The 27722-nt window shown below is 42.3% G+C and overlaps 1 protein-coding gene across 10 annotated transcripts in view; it reads right to left on the reverse strand.

Annotated features, from left to right (window-relative positions):
• Positions 1 to 27722, reverse strand: part of cdc42bpa (CDC42 binding protein kinase alpha) — an 82907-nt gene that overhangs the window by 4891 nt on the left and 50294 nt on the right. For 3 of the 10 annotated variants that reach the window (XM_023347533.1, XM_023347532.1, XM_023347534.1), the window contains exons 8-44: positions 25190 to 25390; positions 24958 to 25096; positions 24662 to 24771; positions 24485 to 24564; positions 23613 to 23791; positions 23396 to 23518; positions 23190 to 23323; positions 22375 to 22496; positions 22145 to 22265; positions 20926 to 21036; positions 20595 to 20842; positions 20496 to 20510; positions 18407 to 18512; positions 15848 to 15972; positions 14722 to 14827; positions 14077 to 14225; positions 13912 to 14003; positions 12989 to 13065; positions 12195 to 12230; positions 10905 to 11024; positions 9984 to 10067; positions 9789 to 9894; positions 8799 to 8935; positions 8586 to 8725; positions 8188 to 8269; positions 7878 to 8097; positions 7699 to 7761; positions 6706 to 6959; positions 5585 to 5709; positions 5295 to 5509; positions 5122 to 5219; positions 4929 to 5013; positions 4044 to 4167; positions 3832 to 3949; positions 2345 to 2465; positions 2117 to 2274; positions 484 to 558 (exon numbers count right to left, since the gene is read on the reverse strand). In XM_023347533.1, the coding sequence (XP_023203301.1) occupies positions 484 to 558; positions 2117 to 2274; positions 2345 to 2465; positions 3832 to 3949; positions 4044 to 4167; positions 4929 to 5013; positions 5122 to 5219; positions 5295 to 5509; positions 5585 to 5709; positions 6706 to 6959; positions 7699 to 7761; positions 7878 to 8097; positions 8188 to 8269; positions 8586 to 8725; positions 8799 to 8935; positions 9789 to 9894; positions 9984 to 10067; positions 10905 to 11024; positions 12195 to 12230; positions 12989 to 13065; positions 13912 to 14003; positions 14077 to 14225; positions 14722 to 14827; positions 15848 to 15972; positions 18407 to 18512; positions 20496 to 20510; positions 20595 to 20842; positions 20926 to 21036; positions 22145 to 22265; positions 22375 to 22496; positions 23190 to 23323; positions 23396 to 23518; positions 23613 to 23791; positions 24485 to 24564; positions 24662 to 24771; positions 24958 to 25096; positions 25190 to 25390 (4599 nt within the window). The remainder of the gene's footprint in view (positions 1 to 483; positions 559 to 2116; positions 2275 to 2344; positions 2466 to 3831; positions 3950 to 4043; positions 4168 to 4928; positions 5014 to 5121; positions 5220 to 5294; positions 5510 to 5584; positions 5710 to 6705; positions 6960 to 7698; positions 7762 to 7877; positions 8098 to 8187; positions 8270 to 8585; positions 8726 to 8798; positions 8936 to 9788; positions 9895 to 9983; positions 10068 to 10904; positions 11025 to 12194; positions 12231 to 12988; positions 13066 to 13911; positions 14004 to 14076; positions 14226 to 14721; positions 14828 to 15847; positions 15973 to 18406; positions 18513 to 20495; positions 20511 to 20594; positions 20843 to 20925; positions 21037 to 22144; positions 22266 to 22374; positions 22497 to 23189; positions 23324 to 23395; positions 23519 to 23612; positions 23792 to 24484; positions 24565 to 24661; positions 24772 to 24957; positions 25097 to 25189; positions 25391 to 27722) is intronic. The other 7 variants (XM_023347537.1, XM_023347535.1, XM_023347536.1 and 4 more) reach the window with 7 other exon arrangements.

Consider the following 27722-nt stretch of genomic DNA (forward strand, 5'->3'; position numbering starts at 1 on the left):
TAAAAACTAGACAGAATACTTGGTATGACTCTGTGTTTTTGCAGTGAAAGTGTCAGCCTTTGTGCCATAATGTACCAACAAAACGTGCGACAGGATTTACCCAAAGCATGCAACCTCACTTCCAACCAGTCTACTTCACACTTCCTTCATCTGGATTTGTTCATTTGGCCAGTAAACACTGAGAAGACCCCAACTTAAGCTTTGTTTTATCCTGGTTGGGAACATGAGCAGGCCACCAGGGGGCGGTATGGAGGCAGACATGCTGTGATTCAGCAATGAGAAGCAGCGTTGTCACAACAGAAGCCTGATGGTGCAGAGAGAGAGAGGGAGGGGGAGGCGGCGGCGTTCCAGTGATAACACGCATGTGTGTGTGTGTGTGTGTGTGTGTGTGTGTGCGTGGGTGTGTGTGTGTGTGTGTGTGTGATCAGCAACACGGTGCTCTCTCGCTTCTGTGTGTTTGTCGTTGCAGGTTGAACACATTACCTTCATCTTACTAAGCAGGGTCCTTAAAGCCCTTTTCAGATCGGGGGTCTTCTCCGACGGCGAGACCGCCTGCCACTGCAGAGGAGAGTTCACACTCAGCACCCAGACAACATGCTGGGGAGGGGGGACAGGCATGAGGGGCGGGGCTCAGCTGGGTCAGGTCGAGGGGGGGGGGGGGGGGGGGGGGGCGCAACAAATGTGGCGAAATGGGAGGCAGAAACATCCAGGCTCATGAGGATGGGACAGGCAGGAGGGGAGACGCTGGCCGGCTACCATAGCAACAACCTCGATATGATCGCAGAGAGACTAAAACGCCGGAGAGCTGGGATGAGGTGGGACGGCTGAAACAGCTGCTGGGATGACTGGGACTGATGGGGACCAGTCTGAGGGAGTTCCTGGTTCAGCTAGGGGAACGTTCATGGTCTCAGTCTAGAACTACAGCGCCTCGCAAAAGGATTCAGAAAACCCAGAGCTCCTTCACACCCGTCACGCCACAGCCACAAACTTCACCGGATCCTCATGCCGCTTCGCTTAGAGGGCAGAGGAGCAGCAGCATCAGGAAGTGGAGAGCAGAGGATGAGTTTTTAAAAAAAGAAACGACAAGACATAAATCTGCTCCACTGGAAAACATGGTGGAAATATTTACAAAAAAAAAACAAAAGACGACTGATACATTGTCTTCTATAGGATGTTGAAGTTTGTGAAAAATGATTTAAACAATGTAATGAGGAGGAGAAAAATAATAAATATTATTTTGTCATTCTGCAGTGGAAATGTAATGCAGGATATATTCCATGCAAAAGAATAAAAAAGGCTGAATCTTCATTTGTTGCATATACATTTAACTTTTTTTTTAAATAAGTTAGATTCTGCAAATTATTTTTTTGCCAAACTATTAAAAGCCACTGTGGAAGATCCACAGAGCCACAGTTTGTAGATCTCTAGTCTAGACTCAAGACAAGTACACACCACACTGCAGTCCCTCCACTATTGGAAAGTCTGTCATTGTGGAAATTCACACAAAACCAATAGATTCAGGTCCTTTTTGTATGTTAATGCTTAATAACATTAAGCATGTTAAATAAATTTAATTTATTGCATTTTCTGTAAAAATGCTCAAAAACACTGAAGTGACTGCTTACTCCCACCTGCAGGTGGCAGTGTTTCTTACTCCTACTATAGCTAGTTAGTGCCAAGCTAGTTAGTGATCTAACGAGTAACTCGTTTTACTAACGAGTAAAAACTTACCTAAATGTACCTATTAATGTAGGTTTTGCACCACAAAATCATTTTGATAAAAAAAAAAAATCACAAAAACTATCGTGACACCCTGGAGGTACTGATACTTTCACAAAAGGATTTGAAAATCAAATATTTCACAAATTCCTCCAGCATTCTTCATTCCTCTGCTGATCCATCATGTAAATCTAACAGGCTGGAGTTTGTGGTTGTAACATGTGAAAAAGCTCAACACAGTCGGCTGGTTTAGTCTCCATACAGACTCTGATGGTCTGAGGAATGATTGTTTTGGATGGTTAGTCTCAGTCTCAATGGGTCCAAACTGGAATGAGTCAGATGTTATAGAACCGACCCCGCGTGCGGCTGCGTGTCGGGGTTCAGCCCGCCTACTGACCTCTCTGTCGAACTGGGAGAGCGGAGCGTCGCCGCAGTCCATCCCCCCGCCGGAGGACAGGGAGCTCTCGGAGGGCGAGGTCATGGTCTGGCGTTTGGAGCCGTAGCTTCCCCCGGACAGCTCCCTGCGCAGAGCGCTGCCGTTCTGAGACGACGAGCCTGGACCCGCAGGAAAACACGTCAGCTAAAGGCACCACACCGAAACCACATCTGGAAACACCATACTCACGTATGCCCAGTCCGCTGCTGGCGCTCATGGAGCGGCCCGGCTCCGCCCGGTTCTTGGTGATGGAGGGGATGCTGACGGAGCCGCTGAACCCCGCCCGGGTCTCCTGAAGACGGACGTTCTGCTTTAAACGCAGCAAGTGGACAGGAGGGGGGAGGGGGGTGCAGTGTGAGGGAGGGGGGCGGCAGTGAGTGCACAGCATGCTCAGACTAACACACACACCCCACACACACCCCACACACACCCACTGTGGTGGATCTGAACATAACAAGTTGACCTTCATTCTGTCTGTAGCTACATAACATGGTGAAAGATGGAGCAGCTCCAACAGTGCAGCACAAGTAGCTTTGTTTTTTTGGTGCAAGTGAGAACTAGACTGTGAAGAAGAAGCTTCTATATCAGGGGTCTCCAAAACGTTTTGTCACGGGGGCCAAAAATAAATATTTTTAAAAAACTAAAATATCCAAAAATATTTTTTTAGGAACAGGATTATAGATCCAAAGTTCAAATGTTTTTGCATGTTTTCTTTGATAAATGAAAGTCATGCAGGTTACTTATTATTTTGCACTCGACTGAAGAAAACTGGAAACATATTTAGTCTTTTCTCAGCAATAAAAACAGGATGTAGGTCAGAGTTCATTTGAAAACACGTTTAGCCAAGCTTTAAAGGGCGATATTAGAGTCATTTTGTAGCACAATCAAGTAACTATGTTACCTTTAATTGTTATACAAATAAATTATATATATATATGAAATATGACTTGAAAGAAATTTGACTTCCAAATTTAACACCTGGAAATTGGGTCTCTGTCTCTTTAAGAAACGCCTTTAAAACGCTTTTAACAGTGTTACATTGAGAAGTAGCTCCTATAATGAGCTCAGCAGGTGAGCAGTTCCACCAGGTGTTTGCTAATTGCTGCTGGCTAGTCTGAAGGAGTAAGTAAAATAGCTTCTGGCAGGCTTTTAATTTAATGTCATGTTTGATGTGCTTTTCCTGTGTGTTTTGTGAAGCACTTTGTGATTTTATCTGTGAAAAGTGCTACTCTAATAAACTTTTACATACTTAAAGGATTTCTCAAACATGCACGAAAGAATCAAAGCAACACTACATGTATGCTTTGGATGAAGGTATAATGATATCACATGATGTAATGCTCAAAGAGGTCGAATTTACATGACACTGTTCCTTTAATATGGTAATTAAAAGCAGATTTGGTCGCACTAGATGTGGTCCCAGTTACCATGACAATAAAAACAAAGCAGGAAGCTTTGTTTTTATTTGTGTTCCATCTAACATTTTTGTACGATTTTGATTTAAAAATTTTACTTTTGTCCCAATTTATTCTTAAATTGTGAGGAGAAGGCCGCACAAATACATAAATAAATAGATTTTAAAAATCAGTCTGGGTGTCACTAACAGACCCCAAGCCTCACTTTGAACACCCTTGCTCTGCAGTGTGTTTCCCTGTGGTGGGTGTGTGTGCTCGTACCATGGGGAGATCTTTCAGGATCTGGATCCCGTCTCCTGGTCCCATGTGGGCCACATGGTTGAAGTTGGTGGGGTTGGATATCAGCTTGTTCCTCATTTCTGGATCTCGCAGCATCTCTCTGTAACCGTGACGACACAGGAACAAAGGTGAGCGAACAGGACCCGGAAACAGCAGACGCACAGATGAGACCCAGAGCCGGCAGCGGGCGCTACCTCCTCTGCTGCAGCCGCTCCTCCTCTGGTATCCTGAAGGAGAAGCGCCGCTTGTTGTTCATGCTGCGCACCATCTGCTTCCTGCTGTTGTCTGACGTCTCCGGGACGACCAGCTCGTCCCCCTCTGAAACACCAAAGCAGGAGTCTTCCTCACTTCTAGCCAACCACTGAGACACCAACTCCTTCAGCACCTTTCATTCACTTCAGTTTAAGTGGTCACTACCCTAAAACTTTAAACTCCTATTGGGTTTTATGTGACTTCACTAGAAACACTTCCTGGTTTTTAACTTTATTGTCACGGAAACTGAAAATCATGTTGCTCATACGCATCAACCCCTCCAGAGTCAACACTTTACACAATCAAACATGAATAGGGTGAAAACGTTCCTGTGTTAGTTTTATCCGCTCAATAATAAACAGCATTTTTATGAAATCTCTACGTCTAAGAATATTAAAGATCCAAAACATAAAAAGCGCTTCGACCGTTGTCTTGTTAAAAAAAGAAAATGTCAATTTCCAGATTTTTTTCTGCCACTGATTGATTTGTATTTTGTTGGCCAAATAGCAAAACTTCTGAAAAGCTGAATTTATTAAGATTAAATTACACAAAGCTAGACTAATAATTTGACCATCAACAGCAATCAGTTGTCCTGTCATTTATTTAGGGGTATCAGAGTAAAGGGAGCTAATTTTTATTTGCCAAAAAATAGGAACCAACACGTAATTCTATTTCAGTGATAAATCCTAGTAAAATACAGTTGTTTGTGATTCAAAGGTGACTAAATATGGAATATTGTGGGATATCAATCTTTTCCAAGGAATTTTGCTCCAGGATGTTTTGTTGTTTGTAGGAAGAGTTTAGGTTGACGCAGAAAGCGCTCTTACCAGCCATCTTGTTTCTAAAGTAGATGAGGCGCACCGTTTCCAGGCCCAGCAGGTTCAGAGATCCATCAACATTCAGAGGTCGCACCTACAGCAGCAGCAGCAGAAGAAAAACCTTTCTTCATTAACACTGAGAGCGTGATGAAGCTGGGAACACTATTCTCTCTCCACCAGATGGCGCCCTAGAAACACAGACCTTCTTCAGAGGAATGGTCTGGATCCACTCCATGGTATTCACATCAAACACATCCACGGCGTTCTCACTGTACACCGACAGGTAGGGGGCGTTGTAGCCTGGACACAAGAAGACAGTGAGCTACAGGAAGCAGGTTTTTCTTTTTGTGTGCGTTTGAACCAGGTCCAACTCACAGGCGGCGTTGGGATGAGCCGGCCACATGAGCTCCTGCTGCCGTGACCTCCGGCCCTGAGAGTCCACGTAGACCCCGATGGAGCTGAAGCACAGCAGCAGCTCCTTGCTGGAGATCTCCACGGCACACAGCGCGCTCAGGCCCTGCTGCGGGATGAAGGCCAGGGTGTGGTCCTCATGGTGCAGCAGGCTGACCGGGGACACGTCGCCATGGACACTGCGGACGGCATCAGGTTACTTTGATGGATGTGTGTGTGTGTGTGTGATGCACTGTAATAAAAAAGGAGGAAACCTGTAGCGCGTGAAGCCGGACTGGTAGCCCACATAAAGACGCTCGTTGAGCAGGCCCATCCACTGGACTGACCCCGGGGCCTGCAGCTCCCGCAGCACTCGGTGGCGCAATTTCCCCTTATTCACCTGCAGGACGGGAAAAAGTCTTTAGTTTCACAGGAGCTCAGGGTCAAAATAAACCTGATGATGTCACTGCATGATCCATAGCATCAGCTAATTAGCACAGGTGCTAGCAGAAATACTTCCAGAAAATACTTCCACTTTTATTTATTTATTTATTTTGTAAATATAGGTACCTGTGTACAATAATCAAACGTGAGGAAAGAAAGTAATAAATTAGTGCTTCCCATGATCACATGGGTTCACTGTTGTATAGTTTGATAACATCTTTAGTTAATCTCATAAAAGATGTGATCAGGACATCTGCAGCCTTCAGCAGGTCGATGTAAGTTTTTAAAACCTTAATGCTACCTTGAATAAAATTTAAGACTGAAAACACAAGTTGCCTCATTACAATCAAGAATAGCAAAAACTGTGAACCTGGCATTATGCCCATGGTAAAGGCAGAAAAATGCTTGCTAGGAAGGGTACATTAGCAGCTAGTTAGCAGTAGCCTCGACCACCTCAAGATGGTCACATGTCTCAAACTTTTGCCTGACTGAGTTGTCCACTGGAAGAAAAAAAAACTACATTAAATAGACCTGCTACGACAAAACATAAGATCTACAGTACGTTAATGTATTTAAGGCCAACTTGCATTTTTTCAATGCATCAAAGCCAATTTAAGGCCTTGATTTTAGATATGAATTTAAGAATTTCTAAGGATGAGCATTCCCTGATAATTATTATAAACGTAAAGGTCGTGTTATGTCAACGTTGAGTCCACCAGAGGGCGTATCCATGGCTTACACTCCAATGAATTCAATACATAATTTTCTACTGCATTTTTCTTATCCATTAAGAGAATTATAACATTGTCCAGGAAAACAGATCTGCTTATAACCAGTAGTCTTTAAATTAATATGAATAAATATGTTACTCTTTGTTGATGTACGTTTTAAGAATAATGTGGAAGTGTTTCTTCAGTGCGGATCGTCCAAAGTCAGTCCGACTCCTCCTCACCTCGTAGCAGATGACTTTACTCTTCATGGCCACACAGAGGCAGGTGAGGCAGCCGTTCCGGATCGGCCCCGACACCAGACACTGGCAGTTTTTCGTTTCGGTCAGCTTGTTGGATTCGGTCTCGCGGCCGTCCAGCGCCTGAGTGGGGATGAGGCGGACGTGGCGGTTCCGGCCCGAGATGACGGCTAGCAGCTGCTCCTGGGGGATCAGGTCGATCTGGTAGACCTTCTTGTTGTCACCCACACGGATTATTTCTACAAAAAGAGAAAGGCTTCAACAGGGCTTCTGCACTCAAACACAGATGAGTTTGAAGTCCATTTAAGACCTGTAACACAGGTCTTAAATAAATATATATATATATATATATATGAAGGAAGAAATGTTTCTAGTTGTTAGATTAACTGCAGCAAATGTCACATTCTTGCTTCAGAACTTCAGAAAACAGAATGATCGCCATCTGAGGCTCTATTTTGTTTTGGTTCTATGCTCTGCTCCTTTTCCTTAATCTCCTCCTTCTCTGCATTTCCCTCTACAGTAACAGTCGTGTTGAAATAAAATTCTTCAATTTGTAAGAGTGGTGACTGACCACCATGTTTGAGTCGCAGCAAATGCTAGCGTTAGTAGTAGCCGCCTCCACCGTTTTCTGTGCAAAGCGTTTTGTACAGAATGCCTGTAGCATCACGTGTGTTGGCAGCTGAAGGCGAAGATTAACATCATCCTGCCGACTGGCGATCATTAATCAACCACCTCCAGTCAGATACACAAGGTGTCTGCATGCGACTCAAACTATTGGCTGACGGAAAGTCCCGTGAGGTTAAAAAAAACAACAACAAAAAAAACCTACATAAAATATATAAGATTAAATCTGAATTTTTAAAATGTATTTAAGGCAATTTAAGACTTTTTAAGGTTGGACAAGCATCCTCTTCCTCTTCATCCTATCAGTTCAGAGGTGAATGAACCAGAATGATAATCATGTTAGCGTGATCTTACCATCTTTGGTGACATGGATGACAAAGAGGCCTTCTTCGTTGCCGAGGGCGACGCGCTCATGATCTGAAGGCAGATTAAACGGAGAAAGACCGCCATTTTAGGGCCCAGAGGGTAAAAAATAAAAACATAGAGGACTCCATTCTTTAACTGTCTGACAGTAGGAATCTCTGTTGGCCCACCTATGATAGCAGCAGACTGGGTGGTCTTGATGAGGGGCAGCGTGCAGTCGTACGCCTCCTTGGGGACGTAGACGAAGCGCTCCTTCAGCTTGTTCTTCTTCAGGATGCGGTGCAGCTCGTTGAGCAGACACACCCACTTGTTCCTCTCCTGGTCGCTGTCGGCCAGGATCAGGATGGACGCCTTTTGGCTGCTGGAGGGGGAGAGCTGGGACGCTGTCACCTGGAGAGACAGAGAGAGTGGAGGTCAGAGGTCAGAAGAAGCACAACTCAAACAGCGATTTAAGAAGGAAGCAGCATAAGAGACCCTCACTCTGAATATGCACGGTATGTCCTTGCGGCTGGCGTGGATGACATCCGACTCCAAAACGGAGCTGACTGAAAACTCCTCATCCCTGTGCGACAGACAGAGGTCAAAGGTTAAACACTCAGGTCAAAGCTTCTTCTATTTAAACTTTAACTTGTAGCTAAAGCTCTTGAAAATTGGTCAGCAATAATCCCATCCCTGCACAAAGGAGGTCCAGTTCTGGCTGTATCGTGATTCGGTGATAATTAGTCTGAACTAAGTTTGTTTTGGCAGAGCCACCGACTGACATGTACTCATATTATATTTAGCAATTAAGTTTGATTCTGTTCTGAACGGTGACTTTGGTCCTGTTACTGGAACTCATTTTGTTGTTGATGCTGTTGTCCTCGTCTCCGTTGGTTTACCTCATATCCAACACCTGGCTGACGACGACGCTCGGTTGGGTGGCCTTCCCTTCGCCCAGCTCATAAAGGAACAGTTTGAAGTCGCACACCACAGCCATGGCTCTCTGCCAGCCCTTCTTCACTCCGGTGGGTTTGGGAACCTGCAGAAGGAGCAGAGATCAGCTTCAGGAAAAAGGTCGGCTCTGTGGGATTCCGGTTTCTCAGATCACTCACCTTCACATAGCCCTCGTACGCAGTACCTATGCCCCTCTGGGGGTCGATGCCCAGCGGGCCCTTGGTCTGGTCCTGGGGCACGGGACACACAGCTGGAGCTTTGTCCGCACAAGTTACGTGGCAGGAAAAATTACACACTGTACACACACAAAAAACACAACGCAAAAACATGAAGATGCATCAAATACTCAACCGGCAAAATGATATACAATCAGTAAAATTCAAGCACTTTTCAAGGTGAATTTTTAAACTTTTCCAGCACCACAAAAACAATAGAGATGAACTAAAAGAAAAAAAAAATCACTATTATATGATTTATTACTGTTATTAATAATGTCTTGTGATAGTGTTATACATTCTACAGAAACTAAAATATAATAACATTTTATGTTTTTAAATGTTTAACACACAACCTATACATCTGAGTGGTCTGAAAACAAAACAGTAATTTAACAACAACAAAAATCACATGTTCTATAAGGTTTTCCATATTATATAGCAATAATATGGAAAACAAACTTAATTTCTTTCACACAGAATATTAGGTCATTGAGACATTATGAATACTAAGTATTTATTACATTGAAACAATCCAAATCCCAAGGTTCATGCCAAGGTAAATGAACTTCCTGCTCAAATTAAAAGCTTAAACACTAAATCCTAAAATGTTCTTGCTACGTTTTCTGGCATCTACCAAACAGAAATTATCATAATAATTATAACTAAAAGTTTAGTCTGATTTAACTTCAGACTGTGAGAAAAACATATCTATATTTTTTATTGTGTATGAAAATATCTCGTTTCAACCGTAAATAACATTTTCCAAATTTAGGATTTCAATCAAGCATTAGATTGCATTTTATTACAAAACAGAAATCAAGCACTTTCCAAACCTTGAAAACATCTAACTGAATTTCAAGAGTTTCCAAGGATTTGAGGATCCATATGAACCCTGTTTATTGTCAGGTTGTGTTTTCCGGTTTTTCTTACCCTCACAGGTGCAGCCCTGACGGATGAGCCCCACCATGAGGGAGGTGCACTGGTTGCACTTTGTGGGCGCGTTGAAGGACTTGACAACAAACTGATGTGCTTTGGGCTGTGGGAGGCAGACATGAGAAACAGTTTTTATCAAAGTTTCAGCTGATCCTAGATTGTTTCTTAAAAAAAAAAAAAACACAGCCCAACCTTTGGTGAGGAGCGTCCGATGCTGCCGTAACCTCCTGAACGCATGGTGGGGGTCTGAACAGTTCGGCCTGGGTGGTCTATCAGCTGCAGAACAAAGCAGAAATATCTTTAAATGCAAATGAATGATCTCTTCAATACAGAGTTTGGATTTATGGGCAAAATTCTGGCCAGAATTATGTTGAGGAGATAAAGAAAGTAAGGTGCAAAAGTCAATCAGACTGTAACAAGCGGCTTCGCTCCCATCAATCACACATCCCAGAACATGTGCAGTCGACTCCCAACAAGCAACAAGATGGAGCTGGAAGACGTTCAGCTAAAGCTAAAAATGGAAGAATTTAAACATCTTACTGACTTAAATGTTGGCCTAAAGAAAAGCAGTAAAATTTTAATTAAAATAATGAGTCAATTGGAGTTATTTACATGTTAAGTGAACACCACTCATTTCTTATTCTACTTTATTGTTTTTTTGTTTGTTTTTCTTTTGCAAATTTGTATGTAAGTTTGTTTATGGTTTGTAGTTATGTTAAGGAAAGCTTGGAGAAATAAAAATTGAAATGTCGGGTTTACTTTGCATGTATAATTTAAGTTAATTAGCCGGGTTGGACTGGGCTCTGAACTCCAGCTCAATAACGTCTAAACTATTATAAACCAAAAAAAAAAAGTCTAAACAGGAAAATGATGATTTGCTCCATCAGACATTGTTTTTTTGCTGTTATTGTGCTGCAGGATTCTTCTGGTTAACTAAATTACCTGTAATTCATAGTGGATGACTGAGCCAACAGTGGCAGCACTGTGAGCTGCAGACACTATTTATGCCTCTAACAATTGTTCGTCAGGATATTTGGAAGTGTTTTGTGCGTGCCAAACATTCCTGTCTAATTCCCGTGGGCGGCTCGGCTAAAACGAGTCGGATTATCTGACCTCTATCGGCTCCATGTCGCTAGCCATGGAAGGGGAACGGGAATGCGCCTTGAGGTGGAACTTGGGGTCGTCTTCCCGAGATGGAGTGTTGGAGGGGGTGAAGTTATCCATGGAGTCCACCTGAGGAGAGCAGAATACAGAGGGGGCGGTTAGGAAAAGGATGGAGAGAGGAAAATTAGCAAGCAGGAAGTAAAATGGATCAGTAGAAACATGCAGCAGTCATGCTGACAAAGATGGTGGACGGGAGAGGAGGCAGTCCACTTAAACTGAAAACTGAGCCCAACTTTAATCACCTCATGTTCTCTAACGTCTCAGGACCACGACCCTGTTAGCTGCACCAAATACACCACAAACCATGCAAGGCCATCACACACAAACAGGTAGACACTGTGTCACTGAGGTATTCACATCCCTTTAACTTTATTTTTCTTGTGAGATTTTTCTGTCGGACAAAGGTTGGAGTTGCGGGCAGACACCATTATTGAGTTCTATGACTTGAAAGAGCTACCGCTAACTAGCTGCTAACATGCCCAAGCCAGCAAGCTAGCTTTTGAACTTCTATCAAAAAAAGTGTCAATTATCTCCAGTTGCCTGGGCGACGTTTGTTTTTGCCACTGGCTCACTTCTGTTGCCAACCCGTAAGAAGCTGTGGACAAAAACACACTACTATATAAAATACATGATTTTCTGTTTCACATTTCTGTTAGGACACAGGATAATTTTGTTTTAAGAGACTTCGTAATTCATTTCATTTTTTATTATGAGTTGTTTTTTTGTTATTTATTTTGGATATTTAAATCTCTTCCGGTTCATGTATTAAGTGTTCATTAAAATGTAAAGTTATTGATCCTTGAGAATGTGTTCTTGCATTATTATGCCATTTCGACTATAACACTTGAAAATGGCCTCAAAACAACAACGTTGTCATATATTGCAGTAACTTCTGGGACAATTTAGTTACTGTGAAAGGCCTAGCTTCAAGTCTTCATAATGGTCTTTAAAAAGTTTTATATTTGAGTTGGTGAAACCTGGAGGAAAGCTGTTATGGGTGTCAGAGTTAAAAGGGTCTGAATGTCATTCTTTCACTTTATAGTTACAAGCTACTCTATTGTTTCAACACCTAAGTACCAAAATGTTAAGTTCAACAGGTGTGAATACTTTACAGGGCACACAGACAAGGAGTTTTTCTCCGCTGCCATGCAGATGGCCGGACACACGCAGATCAACCGACAGGAAACAAGACGGCACATTGAGAGAGAGGAGCTGCAGAGCTGCAGCGGCGGTGCTTACACGTCTGCCTTTAGTCGGGCCGACGGACGGCGAGCGCTTCAGTGGCAGGAAGAGAGGCAGAGAGTGACAGAGACACACAGCGGTGAACATTGCGCAGCTGAAAACACATTTCAAATGACTGAGGGAGGAAACGTGATGATGGGAGAGCGGGGAGGATTCGGTGACGTCAGGCAGTGCTTACCAAAACCTGTTAGTCTGAAACACGCAAATGTTTTCATTTCAGCAACAATGTGAGGTTTTTACAATAGATGTATTCAATATTTGAGTTACACAGGTCTCAGTTGGGAGGCACTGCATTAGATTATTGTTTGTACAATAGAGGGGGGCTGATGACGGGAACTAAAATGGGTACTGATGTAAAAAACACAATTAAAGGGAAATGGAAGTATGGGAAAGTAAACATAAGGTGTTGTTATATCTAAGGTTCTAACAAACTAATAAACAGCAAAAGGAGGATATAAACAAGTAGCTGGTAGATTCTCATCTCTGTTATTAACAGATAATAAACATACCTCTTCCTAAACCAACATGGATGCCCTTTCAGTGTCCTACAGGGTACAGCTACATCTACACGAGTTTATAACACACCCACGATTAAACTTACATCTTCCCAAAACTCAATTAAAGAAGATGAGGATGAGGAATAAGAGTCCTGATGTACCAGAGTGACGCAAAGAAAGCAACCAAAAACAAATAAAAAATAAAATCAGAAGAATTCACATCAATATAAATCATGTGGATGACATAAGATGATTGTTAGCGTTTCAGATAACGGCGGCTTTATTCAAACTCACATCAAACTGGTCGAGGGCCGAGGTGGGGGCGTTGAGGAAAGCCAGGAAGGAATTCTGGGAATCCTGGTGCTTGACACCTATAGACCCGAAGCGAATAACACCACTGTGGTCAGGAATTAGAGCATCAAAGGCCGACTGGAACAGAACGGGTCACAGGACTGTTTCTAAGAACGCAGAGCAGGTTTCATATGACCGGAGAAACAATGCATGTGTGTGTCGCGAGCTCAAAACCATGTCTCACATATGTGTGCTGGAGCAAAGCCAAATCCTCTTTCACTGAGGTAATCTCTGAAGAAATGTGGTATCCATCAATACACAGCTCTTACTCAAAACAAGGCCATTGTCATTATCAAAAGATGCATTTTTAAAGAGCCAGTATTTTAGTGCCATACTATAGCCCAATCAAGTAACTGTTACCTTCAGTTGTTATAAAAATGTTGTATATATCAAATATGATTTAAAAGAAATTGGACCTCTGACTCTTTAAAAACTCCTGCTCTTTCAGAAACTCCACCTTCAGGGATTCATCACAACATGTCTCCTTTATTAACCTTTTAACAACATTTTTATCAGCGTTTCACTGAGAAGTAGCTCCTCTAATGAGCTCAGCAGATACTCAGTTCCACCAGGTGTTTGCTAATTGCTGCTGGCTAGTCTGAAGGAGCTGAGTGGGTCTGTGGGTCTGAAGCTTGAAAACTGCAGCTCCAAGGAGGAGCTGCGCCTCGGAGGTGGGGTTAGGTCCCAGTATAAAGGATTTCTCAAACATGTGAAGGAATCAAAGCGACACTCCAGGTATGTTTTTGATAAAGGAATAACATTATAACATAATGCAAAGCTCAAAAAAGTCGATTTTACATGAAACTGCCCCAATAAATAACAGAAACATCTAGAATAAATGCTAGAGTGCAGGGATGAGGCCGTACCTCTTCGCAGCCGGAGCTCCTCCGTCTCCTTCTTCAGCCGCTCGATCTCAGCCAGCAGCTCCTGGTTTTTACTCTCCACCTCCTTCAGTTTACTGTAATGAATCACATTTGGTTCAGGGAGCCGCTTACAGTAAGCTAGGCTGTTAACGCTAAAGTAAGGCGTACCATTCGGTGGAAATGCCGTCCGTCTTGACTTTATTCAGCTCGTCCTGAATGCTCTGCTTGGCTTTGATCTCCGTGTCCAGCGCTGACTGCAGCTCCAGACGAGCCGACATGTCCAGCTTGGCGAAGCGACGCATCTTCCACGGCATGTCCTGAAACACAGAGGAAATGATGTGCTTTTAAGCCAAACTTCAAAGACCACAGTCTCTTTTTGTGTGAAATATGTTAAGATCAAGCTGATCAACAAGTCATATCACAACAGAGAGTAAAACATGCTTTATTAGCATAGTGCTGCACCAAAAATGCTGCATATGGGGAACAAAACCAGAGATTTTTGAGGACTGAAGCTGTACAAAGTTATGCTTGACGTGTTGACAAAACATTATGTAGCTTTTTCTGCTGAAGTGATTAATTTCAGAGCAGCATTTTACGGATGTCTAACGGAAACTGGTCCGGACGAACGTTTTAAATAAATGGTGCTGCCAAGAAAATTAGAGGCTTGAATGGGTTTTATTAATATCCGCCCTTAAATGACCCACGTTAGAAATAAAGCATCATAATAGTTTCATAAACCATCATCAGGTAGTGTTAGAGTACAACAATAACATGGCAGTTCTTTTGATAAAAACAGTTTGTGTGTTTGTTTACCGTCGCTCTCGCTCCAAGGCTGGTGTTTCTCAAACCCTCCAGCTCCTCGGTCATCTTAGTGGCCAAAGCCTGAAGGTAACCCCGAGCGTCCTTCTCATCACTCACCCTGCAACACACGTGCACACACACACACACACACACGCACACACACACACACGCACACACACACTCATTTAAAAACTGCTCCATTCTTTAAAAGCAAATGTCTACAGAACATTGACTGTTGCTCAAAACTTTGAAAGTTGATCGTTTAAATCCAGTTTGGTTCAGTGAATGTTGTTTAGAGACACCCAGAAAAAAAAGCAATGGAGATTTATTTGTGTAATATGATGGAGTGTTGGGGTCAGACGAAGAGTTTATCTTGTGAAATTATGAGACTAAAGTCAGAATACTGGCAGAATAAAAACACAAAAATACTGGAAGAAAGTTGTAAAATTACAACTGAATTTATGCTCGTATTATTATGACTGTTCTTATAAAATAACTTGTCTAATTATGACTTTTTTCTTGTTTTCTTTTGGCTTATTGTTGTACAACTTTGTCTTGCAATATTAGGACTTTTTTCTCACCAGTAAAGGCTAAGAAAAAAAACCCACATTTTCATAAAAATTCTTGTTCTAAATGTCTACTGAGAAATAACTAAACTCCTACAGATACGCAGTTCCTCTTGTGCCGTGGCAAAGCTCCACCAGCAGAGGGCAACACTGGCTACCAGATTCCTCCAGAGGAAACATCCCCAGCTCAACATTTGTATGTGCATGTCAGGAATGCGTTGTGGCTATGGAGCTGAAAGCGTGCTCCTGTGGTTCAGCGTGTCTGTGTGGGGTATGCGCGCTATGCCAAGACTTCAGGCCCGTCCAACAGAAAAGAGGGGAAGTCAGTGGGGGGAGTAGAGCAGTTGGTGAAGTGTCAGCTGTGATGGGAGAGGATCTGAGAGGCAGGGAGGGTCAAGCGGCTCGACCATCTTCAAAGGTATGCGAGACACGCCGCAGCTTTACAGTGAAGAGGAACCCAATCTGTGTGAGTGTGTGTGTTTCTGTGCCATGGCTTGAGCAGAAAAGTAAGAGGCCTGTCAGGACTGCGCTTTGAGTCACTTGAGAAGGCGGCTGGTTTGTGTGTGTCTTACCACTGGATGATCTCGGTGATCTGGGCCTCCCAGTGGGCCACGCTCTCCTTTTTGTCAGCCAGCTCCCTCATCTGTTCCTCCAGCTGCTCGTTGGAGCTGCTCACCTTCTCAAACATCCCGCTCAACTGGGGGGAGAGCAGCAGAAAACGTGTCCAATCATAAAGCTGTCGTCGGACGCCTGACATCCGACTGATGAAACACATTGAAATAAAAGTGGGCTGATGAGTGTAGCAGACTTCAACTGGACCGCATTAGAACTCCGAGTCTGTCCGTTTACACACCAACGTTAAGAGAACTCTGTTTGTGTGTGTGGGGTTTGTGTGTGTGTATGTTTGTGTAGATGTCACCATGGCGACATCAATGCAGGTCTCAAACCCCCTGACTGTTTTTCTCTATCCTCTTTAATTTGCGGACACATTTATTGTGATGCGACGAGCAAGCAGAGACCAACTTCCTCTTGTTTTGGGTTCCCTTTCCAAAGAACCGTTCCCGTCTCATTTCAGAACAGAAAAGCTTCACAGACGCTGTAGAAAAAAAAACACCTCTTAGCGTGGTGTCGCGAAGAATCATGACCTCACACCCAGACGCAATGAGGTCATTGTAATTAAGGCTTTTAGAGGAATTTTAAAGGTTCTGCCAGGTGATGAAATGATCACCAGAAACTCTTAGTGAGTAATTATAGAGGTGTGAAGCTTCTTGGTAGCTTTACTGGATAGAAAAGATTTAGGGAGTTGGAAAACACTTGCTTGCTTGTAAATGTTTTACAATCCCAAAGGTGGGTGGCGGTCATTCCATCCCGTTGCCACTTCATGTATTTGCTATTTCAGCTGCTTCATATTTAATTTTCCTGTTTGAAACGATGCCATGAACTGCTGGATGTGTCTGAAATCAAACCAATATTGAAAAGTGATGATTTTAATCTTAAACTTTCTCTTCATGATTTATTGTACTGAAACTGACTTGGTGTGACTTGAAATAAATGATATAGATCAGCAGGAAGTTGTTTAAAGTTCTTCCAATTTGAATTGTCGTATTTTATTGTCAGTTGGTTTAAACATGGGCCACTACCAAAATGTAGTAAAAGGTTTTAGCATAATTTGCAAAATAATTTATCTTCTCAAATAAATAAACAAACAAATAAATAGGGGTGAACTGACTGCAGTTTTCTGGCTGATCACTGATCTTTCAAAAGCCTGACCTGTAGATTCCAATTTTAGTCAATACCGATATTTTTTGTCTCTGAAAAGTCGCACCAAAAGACGCCAATATATTGGAAACACTGGCGTGACTATTGTTAACCTCGAACATGCAGACGTGACCTGGTGGCCAGGTCCGTCAGTCAGCTCTCTCTCATGACAGTCTCAAGTTTAAGTTATCCAAAAAGTAAGGAAATTGGGGCCAATTTATCAGTGTACCCCTATAAATAAAAATGGCAACAATTTGGGTATAAAATGATTTGTTCACAGGTACAAAACCAGGGCCTCTACAGGTTTCACCAACTGTAACTTAATGCTTTTTAAGACTTATGAATGAAATTTAAGACCTGAATCACGACGACATGAGCAAAAGACAATAGCATGTTTCATATTGTAGTAGTGCCGAGGTTCATTGAACCAAATATACGTGACATTGTGTGGTTTGGCAACAGAAGTGAGCCAGTGGTGAAGATGAACTTCGTCCAGCCAACTGCTGATGAATTTACACTTTCAAATGAAAGCTAGCTAACTGGCAACGGCATATTAGCAGGTGGCTAGCAATAGCGTCAACTGTTTCGATTCAGAACGGGATGAAGAATGAACTCAAACTACATAGATTATAAAAGATTAAAAAGTCCTGCTATGACAAAATTTAGGACTTGTGATTAACTTACATTTTTTAATGAATTTGATTTTTTAAGGCCTTAATTTTAGTTTAAGACTTTTAAATGATGCTCAGACACCCTGAAAGCAATGAGGACGTTCATCATAGAGGAGAGAACAAGGTCTTCATTGGTTTCTATTGGCCTCCTAAACAGATCTAATCAAGCCAACGCAATTCAAAAACCTACAACACATTTTAGTGATACGACTGCAGTGGCAGCCATGTGATTCTCCTGATTTCCCTCTGTGTTTTATCACTTACAGACTTTAAAAATATACTCAGATTGTACTCCACAGGTCAGAATGCCTCCCAGTTATTAGAGACCATTTAAAGTGGGAGGCTGAAGGGGGGCAGGGGGTTTGAACTTCCAGGAGCTGGCTCCAAAGTCAACACAGCTAGATCCAGCATCTATCCAACTGTGTGGCCGGCTACAGGCTGTTTGTGAGCGGAATATTGTACAGTGATTTCTTTGGCATAGCTGGGAGAGAGGGGGTGGAGGGAGGAATGCGACAGGCTTTCCAAGAAGGGTTACCTGGGGTTACAGCACTGGGGGTGGGACGGGGGTCTCAGAGTGACTGTGTGTGATGGGGACAAACAAATCACAGAAAAGCTGACAATGCACTACAGCAAAGTAAAAATAAAAGCTGGTTCATATGCATTCATAATGACTTCTGTTAGACACAGGAACACATACTGTACCTTGTCTAATTCACTGGACAGCTTCTTATTCTCCTCAGTGAGGAGGATTCTTTCACGCTCATATTTCTGCTTGTACTCCGTCTCAAACTCTTCACGCTCGTTTTGGCTGCAAAAAAAAAAAAAACACACACACACACACACGCCCACTTTGTTACTGTAGGAACTTAACCCCCATCTGTTAGTGAGATCCTGACCTCTGGCTGTGGCTGCATTGGAAAATATTCCTCAAATAAACTTTGTAAATATACAGCCGAGTGTTTCGGCTCGACTTTTCTTTAAACTGTGACTCTCTTTGTTCCTGAGAGTCGCAGCTGAATCAAAGACTGAACCAAAAGCTGCCGCTTGTTTTTTAAGGCCGACACATTAATGCAGTTAGAAGCTGATCCAGCGGTGTGTTTAAAAAGGAATTAGGCAGCCGTGAAAATAATACATCAGCAGCAGCAGGCAGGAAGGTAAGTCTGAGGCTAAAAAACTACCTCTAAAGCTTCCTGAATATAAATATGAATCATGTGGTGTCAGGTTATTTTTTCTGACAGGCTGAAAGCCGTTCTGGAAAACGCTTGCTGACGGATAAAATGCACTAACGATTACGTCTCCTATTGCGATGGGGTTTTTCTTTGCTTGTTCAACAGAAGTCGTTTTGGAGAACTTACAGTTAACATCAATTACCCTGTGGTGTCAACCAAGTTTTCAAATGTTAATGGACTGTACAGCTAAAATAAGCTAAAATATTAGTAACTGTAGAAATGTGGGGTGTAAAAACAACTACTTCTAAAAATACAACAGGAAAATATCATCCATCCTGGGAAGATATTTTCACTAAGAGTGCACCGATTGCAGTTTTCTGGCCGATCACCGATTTTTAAAAAGCCGATTCAGATTTTCCTTGTCTGAAAAAACAGCGGTGGTGACTACTGTTAGCTGCGCAGAGTGTCGGTAAGTATCGGCTGATCACCCAAAATGAGGAAATCGGAGTCGATATAATTATACTTTCATGGCTCCATAATCAAAGTCGGCCAGCTGGTTATGTTTTACAGGAATTTACAGAAAAAGTTTCCAGTTTCAAAATGTACAGACACGCCATAGTGTGGAAACTAAAAGGACAGCCATCATCATTCTTTTTCTTGGGCTAAATATCACAATAGTGCCGCAGTTTTACTGGAGGCTATCGTAGTGCGAAAACCTCCTGCCAGCCCACGCAGAGCGCAGAGAAAAAAGCAGTGATGTGACTCACAGAGGCCCCAGATCAGTTCTGGGGCCCGAAGCAGCTGAACGGTTTGCTGAAGCCTTGAAAAGATAAAAATGATATTATTTGTGCCAACAAATCAGATCAGGGCAGCCATCTCTGTGAGGGTATTAATGCTCATACACGTATCTAACTATGGAACGTCAAAAGGGACTAAATTAAATAAATAACATTGTTAAATCATTTATTAAATATACCGTAAAATAATTAAATGGTGAATTAAAGGTTTAAATAATGTATTTATTACACATTTTATAAAATATGTAGTTAAAATCAATAAGACTCAAGCTTATAATAGTGGCTCAACATAACAAATTGTGTATTTAATTATTTCATGGTTCCTGCAGCATCACCATGAAATAATTCGATCTGTCAAACTCGCCATCAAAGTCGTGGGGCGTGGTTATGGGCGGGGCTAAAACTGATCAACTAGTTCAGCCTGAGTCTGTTAAAATGATTCCACTTTCCATCTAGTCTGTTAATTGTAAAACATCTCCAAGAAAAAGATTGTGAATCTCTACCATCTGTAGATGATTTTCAAAAAATTTGGCTGAACTTGTTGAGTTTGACAGATCTACCAAGATAAATTTGCATTTTAATGATTTATTGACATAATAAACATTTAATTAAGAATTTATATATTTCCTTTTCATACTTAATTAGTGATTCAATGATATATTTATTTAATTTTGTCCCTTTTGGTCCTCCGTATCCAACATGCTTAAAATATAGCTATACAAGAACTCTGAGAAAAGACAGTGATCAGGACAGGAATCTGGGGAAACTACAGCAAATACATCACAGCTATTTATCTGGATATGTTAGACATCTTTCTGTAATTACCTCACAGTATCACCACTGTAAAAAAACAAAAATAAAAAGTCTTGATCAGATCAGACAACTGATTAACAAGCCAGAGCAGAGACAGAGGGACAGTCTCACCTCTCCCGGCGGATCTTGTCCAGTTTGTCTTTCAGCATCAGGATCTCTTTCTGCAGGTTGAGCTGCTGGCTCTCGGCATCCCTCAGCTCTTTGCGCAGCGCCTTGAGCTCGGTGCTGTGCTGAGCCTCTCTGCGCGCCAGCTCCTCCTCGTACAGCAGCGTCTTCTTCTCCATCTCTGCTCGCAGACGCCCCACCTCCTGCGTCTGGTCAGCTGAAGTCGGAGCGGCCGGAGAGCCGACCTGCTTCACCTGCAGAGCCGGAATGATCAGAGATTTAAAAACAGAGCGGCAACAGGGTTCCTGGGATGAGACGTGCTGCGCTGCATCCTCACCTTAAGTCCTTCCAGTTCCTCCTCCAGCTGGCGGCTGTACTGCTCGTTGCGCTCTCTCAGCTTTTTCTCTTTCTGAGCCTCGGCGGCTTGCTCCTCAGCCTGAACCTCCATCTGGTGATGGACAAACGCGGACTGATTGGAGACCAACATTCAGCTGATATGATTTCCTGAACATGATTCCTACACATTTACCATTAAAACTAATTTCTTAAAGGGGCAGTACTATGTGTTTTCTAGGAGCATGGTGCCATTTCATAGCACTATCTAGTAACTGTGTCACGTTCAGATATTATAAAAATTTTATATATAAAATACAACTTAAAAGAACTTTGATTTTGTAATTTAACGCCTTAAATTGGGCCTCTGCCTCTTTAAGTAGCTCCTATTCTTTCTGAAACTCCACCTGCAGGAAGTCATCGCAATATGGCTCCAGTATTAACCGCTCAACATTTTTTCCAGTGTTTCACTGAGAAGTGAAACACAGCAGATACTCAGTTCCACCAGGTGTTTGCTAATTGCTGCTGGCTAGTCTGAAGGAACTGATAGGAAAAAGGTTGGAAACTGCAGCTTTCAAGGAATAGCTTTTTCCTCGAATCCAGGGCTAGGTCCACCTAGACAGTTTGCACAGCTGAATGGTTGCCATGGGAGATTAAGGATTGAGGATTTCTCAAACATACATGACAGAATCAAGGCAACACTCCAGGTACGTTTTTGATGAGAAACTAACATGATGTAAAGCTCAAAACAGTCGATTTTACATAATACTGCCCCTTTAAGCGCAGTTTGGATAAACGGATGGACAGATGGATGGATAGGTGGAAATGCACATCTGGAAATAAATTTTTTATGCTTCATTTTCTTTTTCCATACTTCCCCAATCCTAGAAAATACTTTAACTCCACATTCTTTCCAGACCACTTAGGAACCTTGAGAGAAAACAACAATAACCTAGAGACATATGAGAAAACATGCACAACTAAACAACAATGCTACACATAAAATGAAATATTTTTTTTAGTTGGTGACTATATTCTACTGCTTTTCTGACTATGAATGGTGTCGGGACTTGGGAGTGAAACTAGAGAGTAAAAGAAAGCCACCCCTCGTACTTGAGGAAAGGCAATAAAAGTGGAAGGCTAACCGGAGGTTGAAGTGTTTACTAACCAGCAGGTGCAGACAGAGAAAGGTGTTGCTACCAATCACAGGGAATCTACTCTACCTCCTTCTTGGCCCTCTCAGCCTTTCGCACCTCAAGGCGGAGAGCCTCTACCCTCTGATTCTGGCTCTCCATCTCCTCCTCCTTGTCGCGCAGCTGGCGAACCAGGCGCTGCTTTGCAGACCTGCCAGGACAGTTTAAATCTAAAGGTTGCTGGTTTTGTGCACAGGCAAAATAACCCGTTTCCGGGCAGAACAATCAGTCCAGGAAAACACAAGTGTGCAGGGTTCTACCTGAACTCTGTCAGCTTCTCATTGAGCTCAGAAAACTCCTGCATGGCCAGGTTCCTCTGGCTGTGGGCCTCCTTCAGCTCTTTAGACTGGGACTTCATTTTCTCAGCCGCCTCCACAAGGCCCTGCTCAGAGCGGAGAGAGAAACGGGAATCATTTCACATCCTCAACAAAACTTTGAAGTGCAACATTTACCAAAAAAAGCCATCTTCATCAGGGTTTCTGTAGGTTTCACCAAATCATATTTAAGACTTTTAAAGACCATTATGAATGAAATTTAAGACCTGAATCACGACAAAAATTTAGAGAAGAAAATTACATATTTTGGAATGTTCTCTACAGTCTGAACTCCCTGCAGATTTTTTGGGACAGAACACAGCTAGCCTCGTATTGGTTAGCCAACTGCCCATAAATCTACACTTACCGATGATGGACGCAAAAAGCCTAACTAGCTAGCAAAGGTATGCTAGCAGCTAGTTAGCAATCAAGATGTCGGCTTGCGGCTCAAACAGAAAAGTCCAGGAGAAAAATAAACTACAGACTAAATTGTTCTACCACAGCAAGATTTTAAGACTTGTGATGAGCATATTTAAGGCTAAATAAAAATTTTATGAAATTTACAGGATTTCATTTTGGATACACTAGTGTAAAACATTTTAAGCCTTTTTAAGGATCCCCGTTTATACAGATTTGGTATAGTTGGATTACGGATGCAGCGAAAGTGTAAAAATATTCTTAAAGGAAAAACCTTCCATTAGCAAATAGTTCAAAAAAGCTGAAACAAAAATAAGACGAGCAGCAGAAACGAGTGTTTTTACCTTCTGTAAGTCGTCCTTCTCCTGTGTGAGGCTTTTCATCTGCTTCTCCAGACTCTGGATGTGTTTGGACGAGTCCTCCAGGTCCCTGCGTGCTGACGTCACGTCCTCCAGCTGCTTCTCCAGTTGGCCTGAGTCTGATACAGGGATGCGTTTGAGTGAGAACATAAAGTTTGACTTTCAGTGTGGGTCTGTTTTTACACCCTGACCTGCAATCTGCTTCTTGAGAATGTCGATCTCGCTCTTGAGGCTCCTGATCTCCACTTCCTTGTTGGAGCTGACTGGTCCCTCGCCTGTTGGGTGCTGCAGGGCCTGCACAGCCTGAGTCGACTCTATAAAGGGGAGAACGACCGGGTTTGTTGGACCAGTGAAGGTTGGATTCACCACCATACACTAAGAACAGATGAGGCATTGGCAGAAGCTCACCTTGCAGTTTGCGACTCAGCTCTAGTTTCTCCTGCTCCAGGCGACGTATCCTTCTCTCGTATGCCTCGGTGGCGAGGCTGTCCTCCAGCCTGCGCTGGACTTCCAGGTCCAACTGGCCCTGCCCAGCTTTGCCCGGATCCACGGCCAGCTGTCGGAGGCAGCCCCGGTCCGATAGGGAACTACGAGGTAAGTAAACGGTGAAAATTAGACTTGCAGGGTTTCACCAAATTCTCTCACCTGAGCTGTGGGTCTTTAAAGCTCCTCCAGAGTTACCATTGCGGTAACCCTGATTCTCTGACTAACGCTCTTCTTTCCTGGACTATCAGTTTAGGAAGATTAATTCATTCATTTAGGCGTATCAGAATTAATAGGGTCCAAAACAAATGTGTGTTATACTCGTCAGAAAGACTGATGAGAGAATAAACAGAAGGAAAGGAAGAGAGAAAGAAAGAAAAACAAAGAAAGGAAAGAAGAACAGAGGGATAGAGAAAAAACACTAAAAAAGGGCAGTAAGAAAGAAAGACTTAATAAAAGAAAAAGACTGACAAAGAAAGAAATACGGACAGAAAAATAAGAAGGAAAGAAAGATGTAAGGTAACGGTAATTTTATTTATATAGCACATTTTCAGCAACAAGGCAATACAAAGTGCTAAGGACAAAGACAGACGTAAAGAAAGAAATAAAGATGGAGACAAAAACAGACAAACATAAACAGAAAAAAGAAACCAAGAAATGAGCCTTTTACTTAAGAAAAAAAGACAACTTTTATTTGAACAGGAACACACTTTCCACTTCAGTTCAGGACCAACTCCTCAAAAACACACACATCACCACAGCCTGATTCTGGGAGTGATTCAGAGGATTACACTTACCATTTACTTGTATAGGTGAAACCCACAAACGGCAGGTGATGGCCAGAGAAGGCAGTGTGAGAGGGAGGAGGCATAGTCTCCTGAAAGCCAGGAAACAACAAGAGAAATAAGTGATTCTTTACAAAATATAACAAATACTGCATATAAGGTCACATGTTTTACTAAATAAGACCTTACCGAATTCTTTAGACAGTCGTCGTCTACGTCAAAGTTAGAGGTATCTGTAGGACTGCTGACTTCTGGGATGTAAGGGGCCTCACAAGTACGAATGTTGTCCCAGTCTATGCCTGAAAGCAGCAACAACACGAGTTGGTACAATTAAGAACACCACACAATGACACAATGAATTCTGATTAAAATGCTATAATAATACTAACTTATTATTATAATTCATTCTATTGAGGTATAAGTGATGTCAGGTATGTATTTATATTCACACTGAGTATCAGGATGAGGAAGGACTCTGTGTGTACCAGTGAAAAACGGGTGCTGTTTGAAGTCCTCGATGCCGTTTTGACCCAGCCTGTGTTCCCGACTGCAAATGAGGCGGCGAATCAGATCTTTCGCTTCCTCCGACACGTCTGTTATCTGCTGTGGGAACTGGAATCGCTCCTGTTAAAAGGAAATGACATCAGACAGCTGAGAGTGTGAGAAAACAACAAACGAAACCCGCCGGCCGGCGGCGCTGAACTCCAGTCGGCTCACCTTGTGGTTCATGATTTTCCCGTAGGTTTCCACCAGGGATTCTGCATAGAAAGGAGTCTCCCCGTACAGCATCTCGTACATGCAGACGCCCAGGGACCACCAGTCGCACTCGGGTCCATACTTGCCCTTCCCGTCTTCCATCGCCTGGAGGATCTCGGGGGAAATGTAATCTGGAGTTCCTACTGCCACAGAGGACTGGACCTGGCAGTGGAAAGCAAAACACCACTTAGGATCCAATGAATCCACTGAACGGAACGCGGCAGAGAGAGCGTAAACATAAACACACCCTACAATCACACAAATCTGATTTTTCTGCTCAGATGTGACACATATCTGACTTTTTCACCACAGTCCAAATGGCACAATTCCAATCTTTTACAAAAACATCTGATTTCCTCTATTTCTGTATGTGGTACTAAAACAGATGCATAGTTTGTAGTTTTCAGAGCGTCTGCAGTCAGAACGGTCATGTTCAGTTTCATTAGACCTTATGTCATTAATGTTCTAATTCTGCAGCAGAAGAAGTCAGTGAAGCCTCACATCACAGTAACACCACTCTTAGCTCCAACTACACACCCAAACACACTTCTCTACAGAAGTTGCAGTCAATTCTCCACAAAAGACCATTGCTATTAGTTGGGCTATTTTTTTTATTATCTTCGTTTGCCTTCTTATGATTTTGTGACAATTCTGTCGGCTCCTGTTGCTGACTAAACTTTAACATGAATCCGTAAACGTCAGCATCCGTTGTTACTTCAGTAAACAGCGTGCTGCTGTGTGATGTATGCGTCTTATTCTGCACACAGTAAACCGTTCACATAGGAGTCTGATTGCAGTCACATCATTCACTAGAGTTTATAGAGCTGCTTTTGAGTCATAATAAAGGAAACACTGACCAACATATTTGATGTGCATTGATAATTTGATGATGTAACGTTTGTAGCTGTTTCTCTACATTTTTGACTGTAGTGGTGTCTGTTATGAGTTTGCCTTTCTGCGTTTTTATAATGTGAAGCACTTTGAACTGCATTGTTGCTGAAATGTGCTATACAAATAAACTTGGTTTATTGATTGGTTCACTAGTATTAACTATGACTAAAAGTGGTGGCTCAGCAGTAGCATGGCAGACAGGAGAGGCTCACTGCAGTGTCCTAACTCTTGGGTCAGGATTCAGTGCAGGAGCAGAGCTGTGATCATCGTCAGAGGCTCTTCAGACCGACTAAATGAACTTTCTGAAACCGTTAACCAAGCTGCTCAGCAACATTTAAAGCAAAACCACACAACTCCTACACAGATTCCTCCCTTCAAGCTGTCAGAACGCTGTAAAAATGGATGTAAAACTTTAGGACCGCTGTTGTGCTCAAATTTCTCATTTTTAATCAATATTATCCTGGTTTTGTTTAAAATATGTAGTATATTTGCTCATAGCATTATTGCATTCACCCAACATTCAGAGTCCTGTTGAGAGAGGATCCTCTTAGGTGTTTTGTATTATACAAGTACAGAGTGATGCATGAACGCTTCGAGGCTTAATTACAAAGGTTATTTCTCAGTTTGTCTGCTGTATTGACGCTTACCAAACTGCTTTAGGCTACAAAAAAAACATGCGTCATGTTACTAAGCAGTACTCACTGGAAAGGCTAGTGGTTAGTGGAGGAGGAGGTTCTCATCTCCATGCCTTCTCAATGTTGTAAGATGGAAAAACCAATCTTTGCACAGATATAAAGTCAAAAAAGCAGCTATGTTTAATACTTGAAATATGTTTCTGCCTTACAAACACTGCCTTCTTTTTACGTTACACTTTACATTGTTGTACCTTTACTTTAAGGCTCATCTGTTTGTGTTCACACGTCAAACTAAAGCTACTTTTTGTCATTTGGCAAACAAGTATCACATGGAGTACCTCAGGGCACTAAAACATCTCAATATTAATCATATGCTGATGACAACCTCACAATTCAGAAAATGGATCACAATGTTTCTCAGCTCAATGCAGAAAAAACATGCGTCATTAATTTTTTCTATGTGAAATACAAGGTTAAAGATTGGGATAATTATACATGGTAAGGCTAAAGGCCACAAACCAAACCAACTTAGATGGATTAAATCAGTCTACAACCTTCTTACAACCACACACTAGTATCTGTGCCATGTTTTGACTAGGAACCTTTAATTCTGATATTATTCTGGTCGTCTTTATTCAAGCCAGTCTCAGTAAAAAAGTTAAAACCATCAGGCAGCTGGAAAATGACTGATTTTTCACCAGTCTTTAAATCACTGCTTTTATTTGTTGACTGTAAATGAATCCATTTGAAAATCATATTAGATTACAAGGCACTGAATGGCCTATGCATTTAGATAGAAGTGGGCACAAAACCGCTAATCAGGGAGCTAATCTTTCATTTGAAGCTTTATCGATTTTTGCTAATTTTGAAAACACTTCATGCATTTAACGTCCTCTACACTAATTCCTCCAGATAAATTCTAAAGCGCTACTTTGCTTTGCTGTTCTGCAAACTTTCAGTTGAATTAA

This window comes from Xiphophorus maculatus, chromosome 15 (assembly GCF_002775205.1).
Source record: "Xiphophorus maculatus strain JP 163 A chromosome 15, X_maculatus-5.0-male, whole genome shotgun sequence".
Classification (NCBI taxonomy): domain Eukaryota; kingdom Metazoa; phylum Chordata; class Actinopteri; order Cyprinodontiformes; family Poeciliidae; genus Xiphophorus; species Xiphophorus maculatus.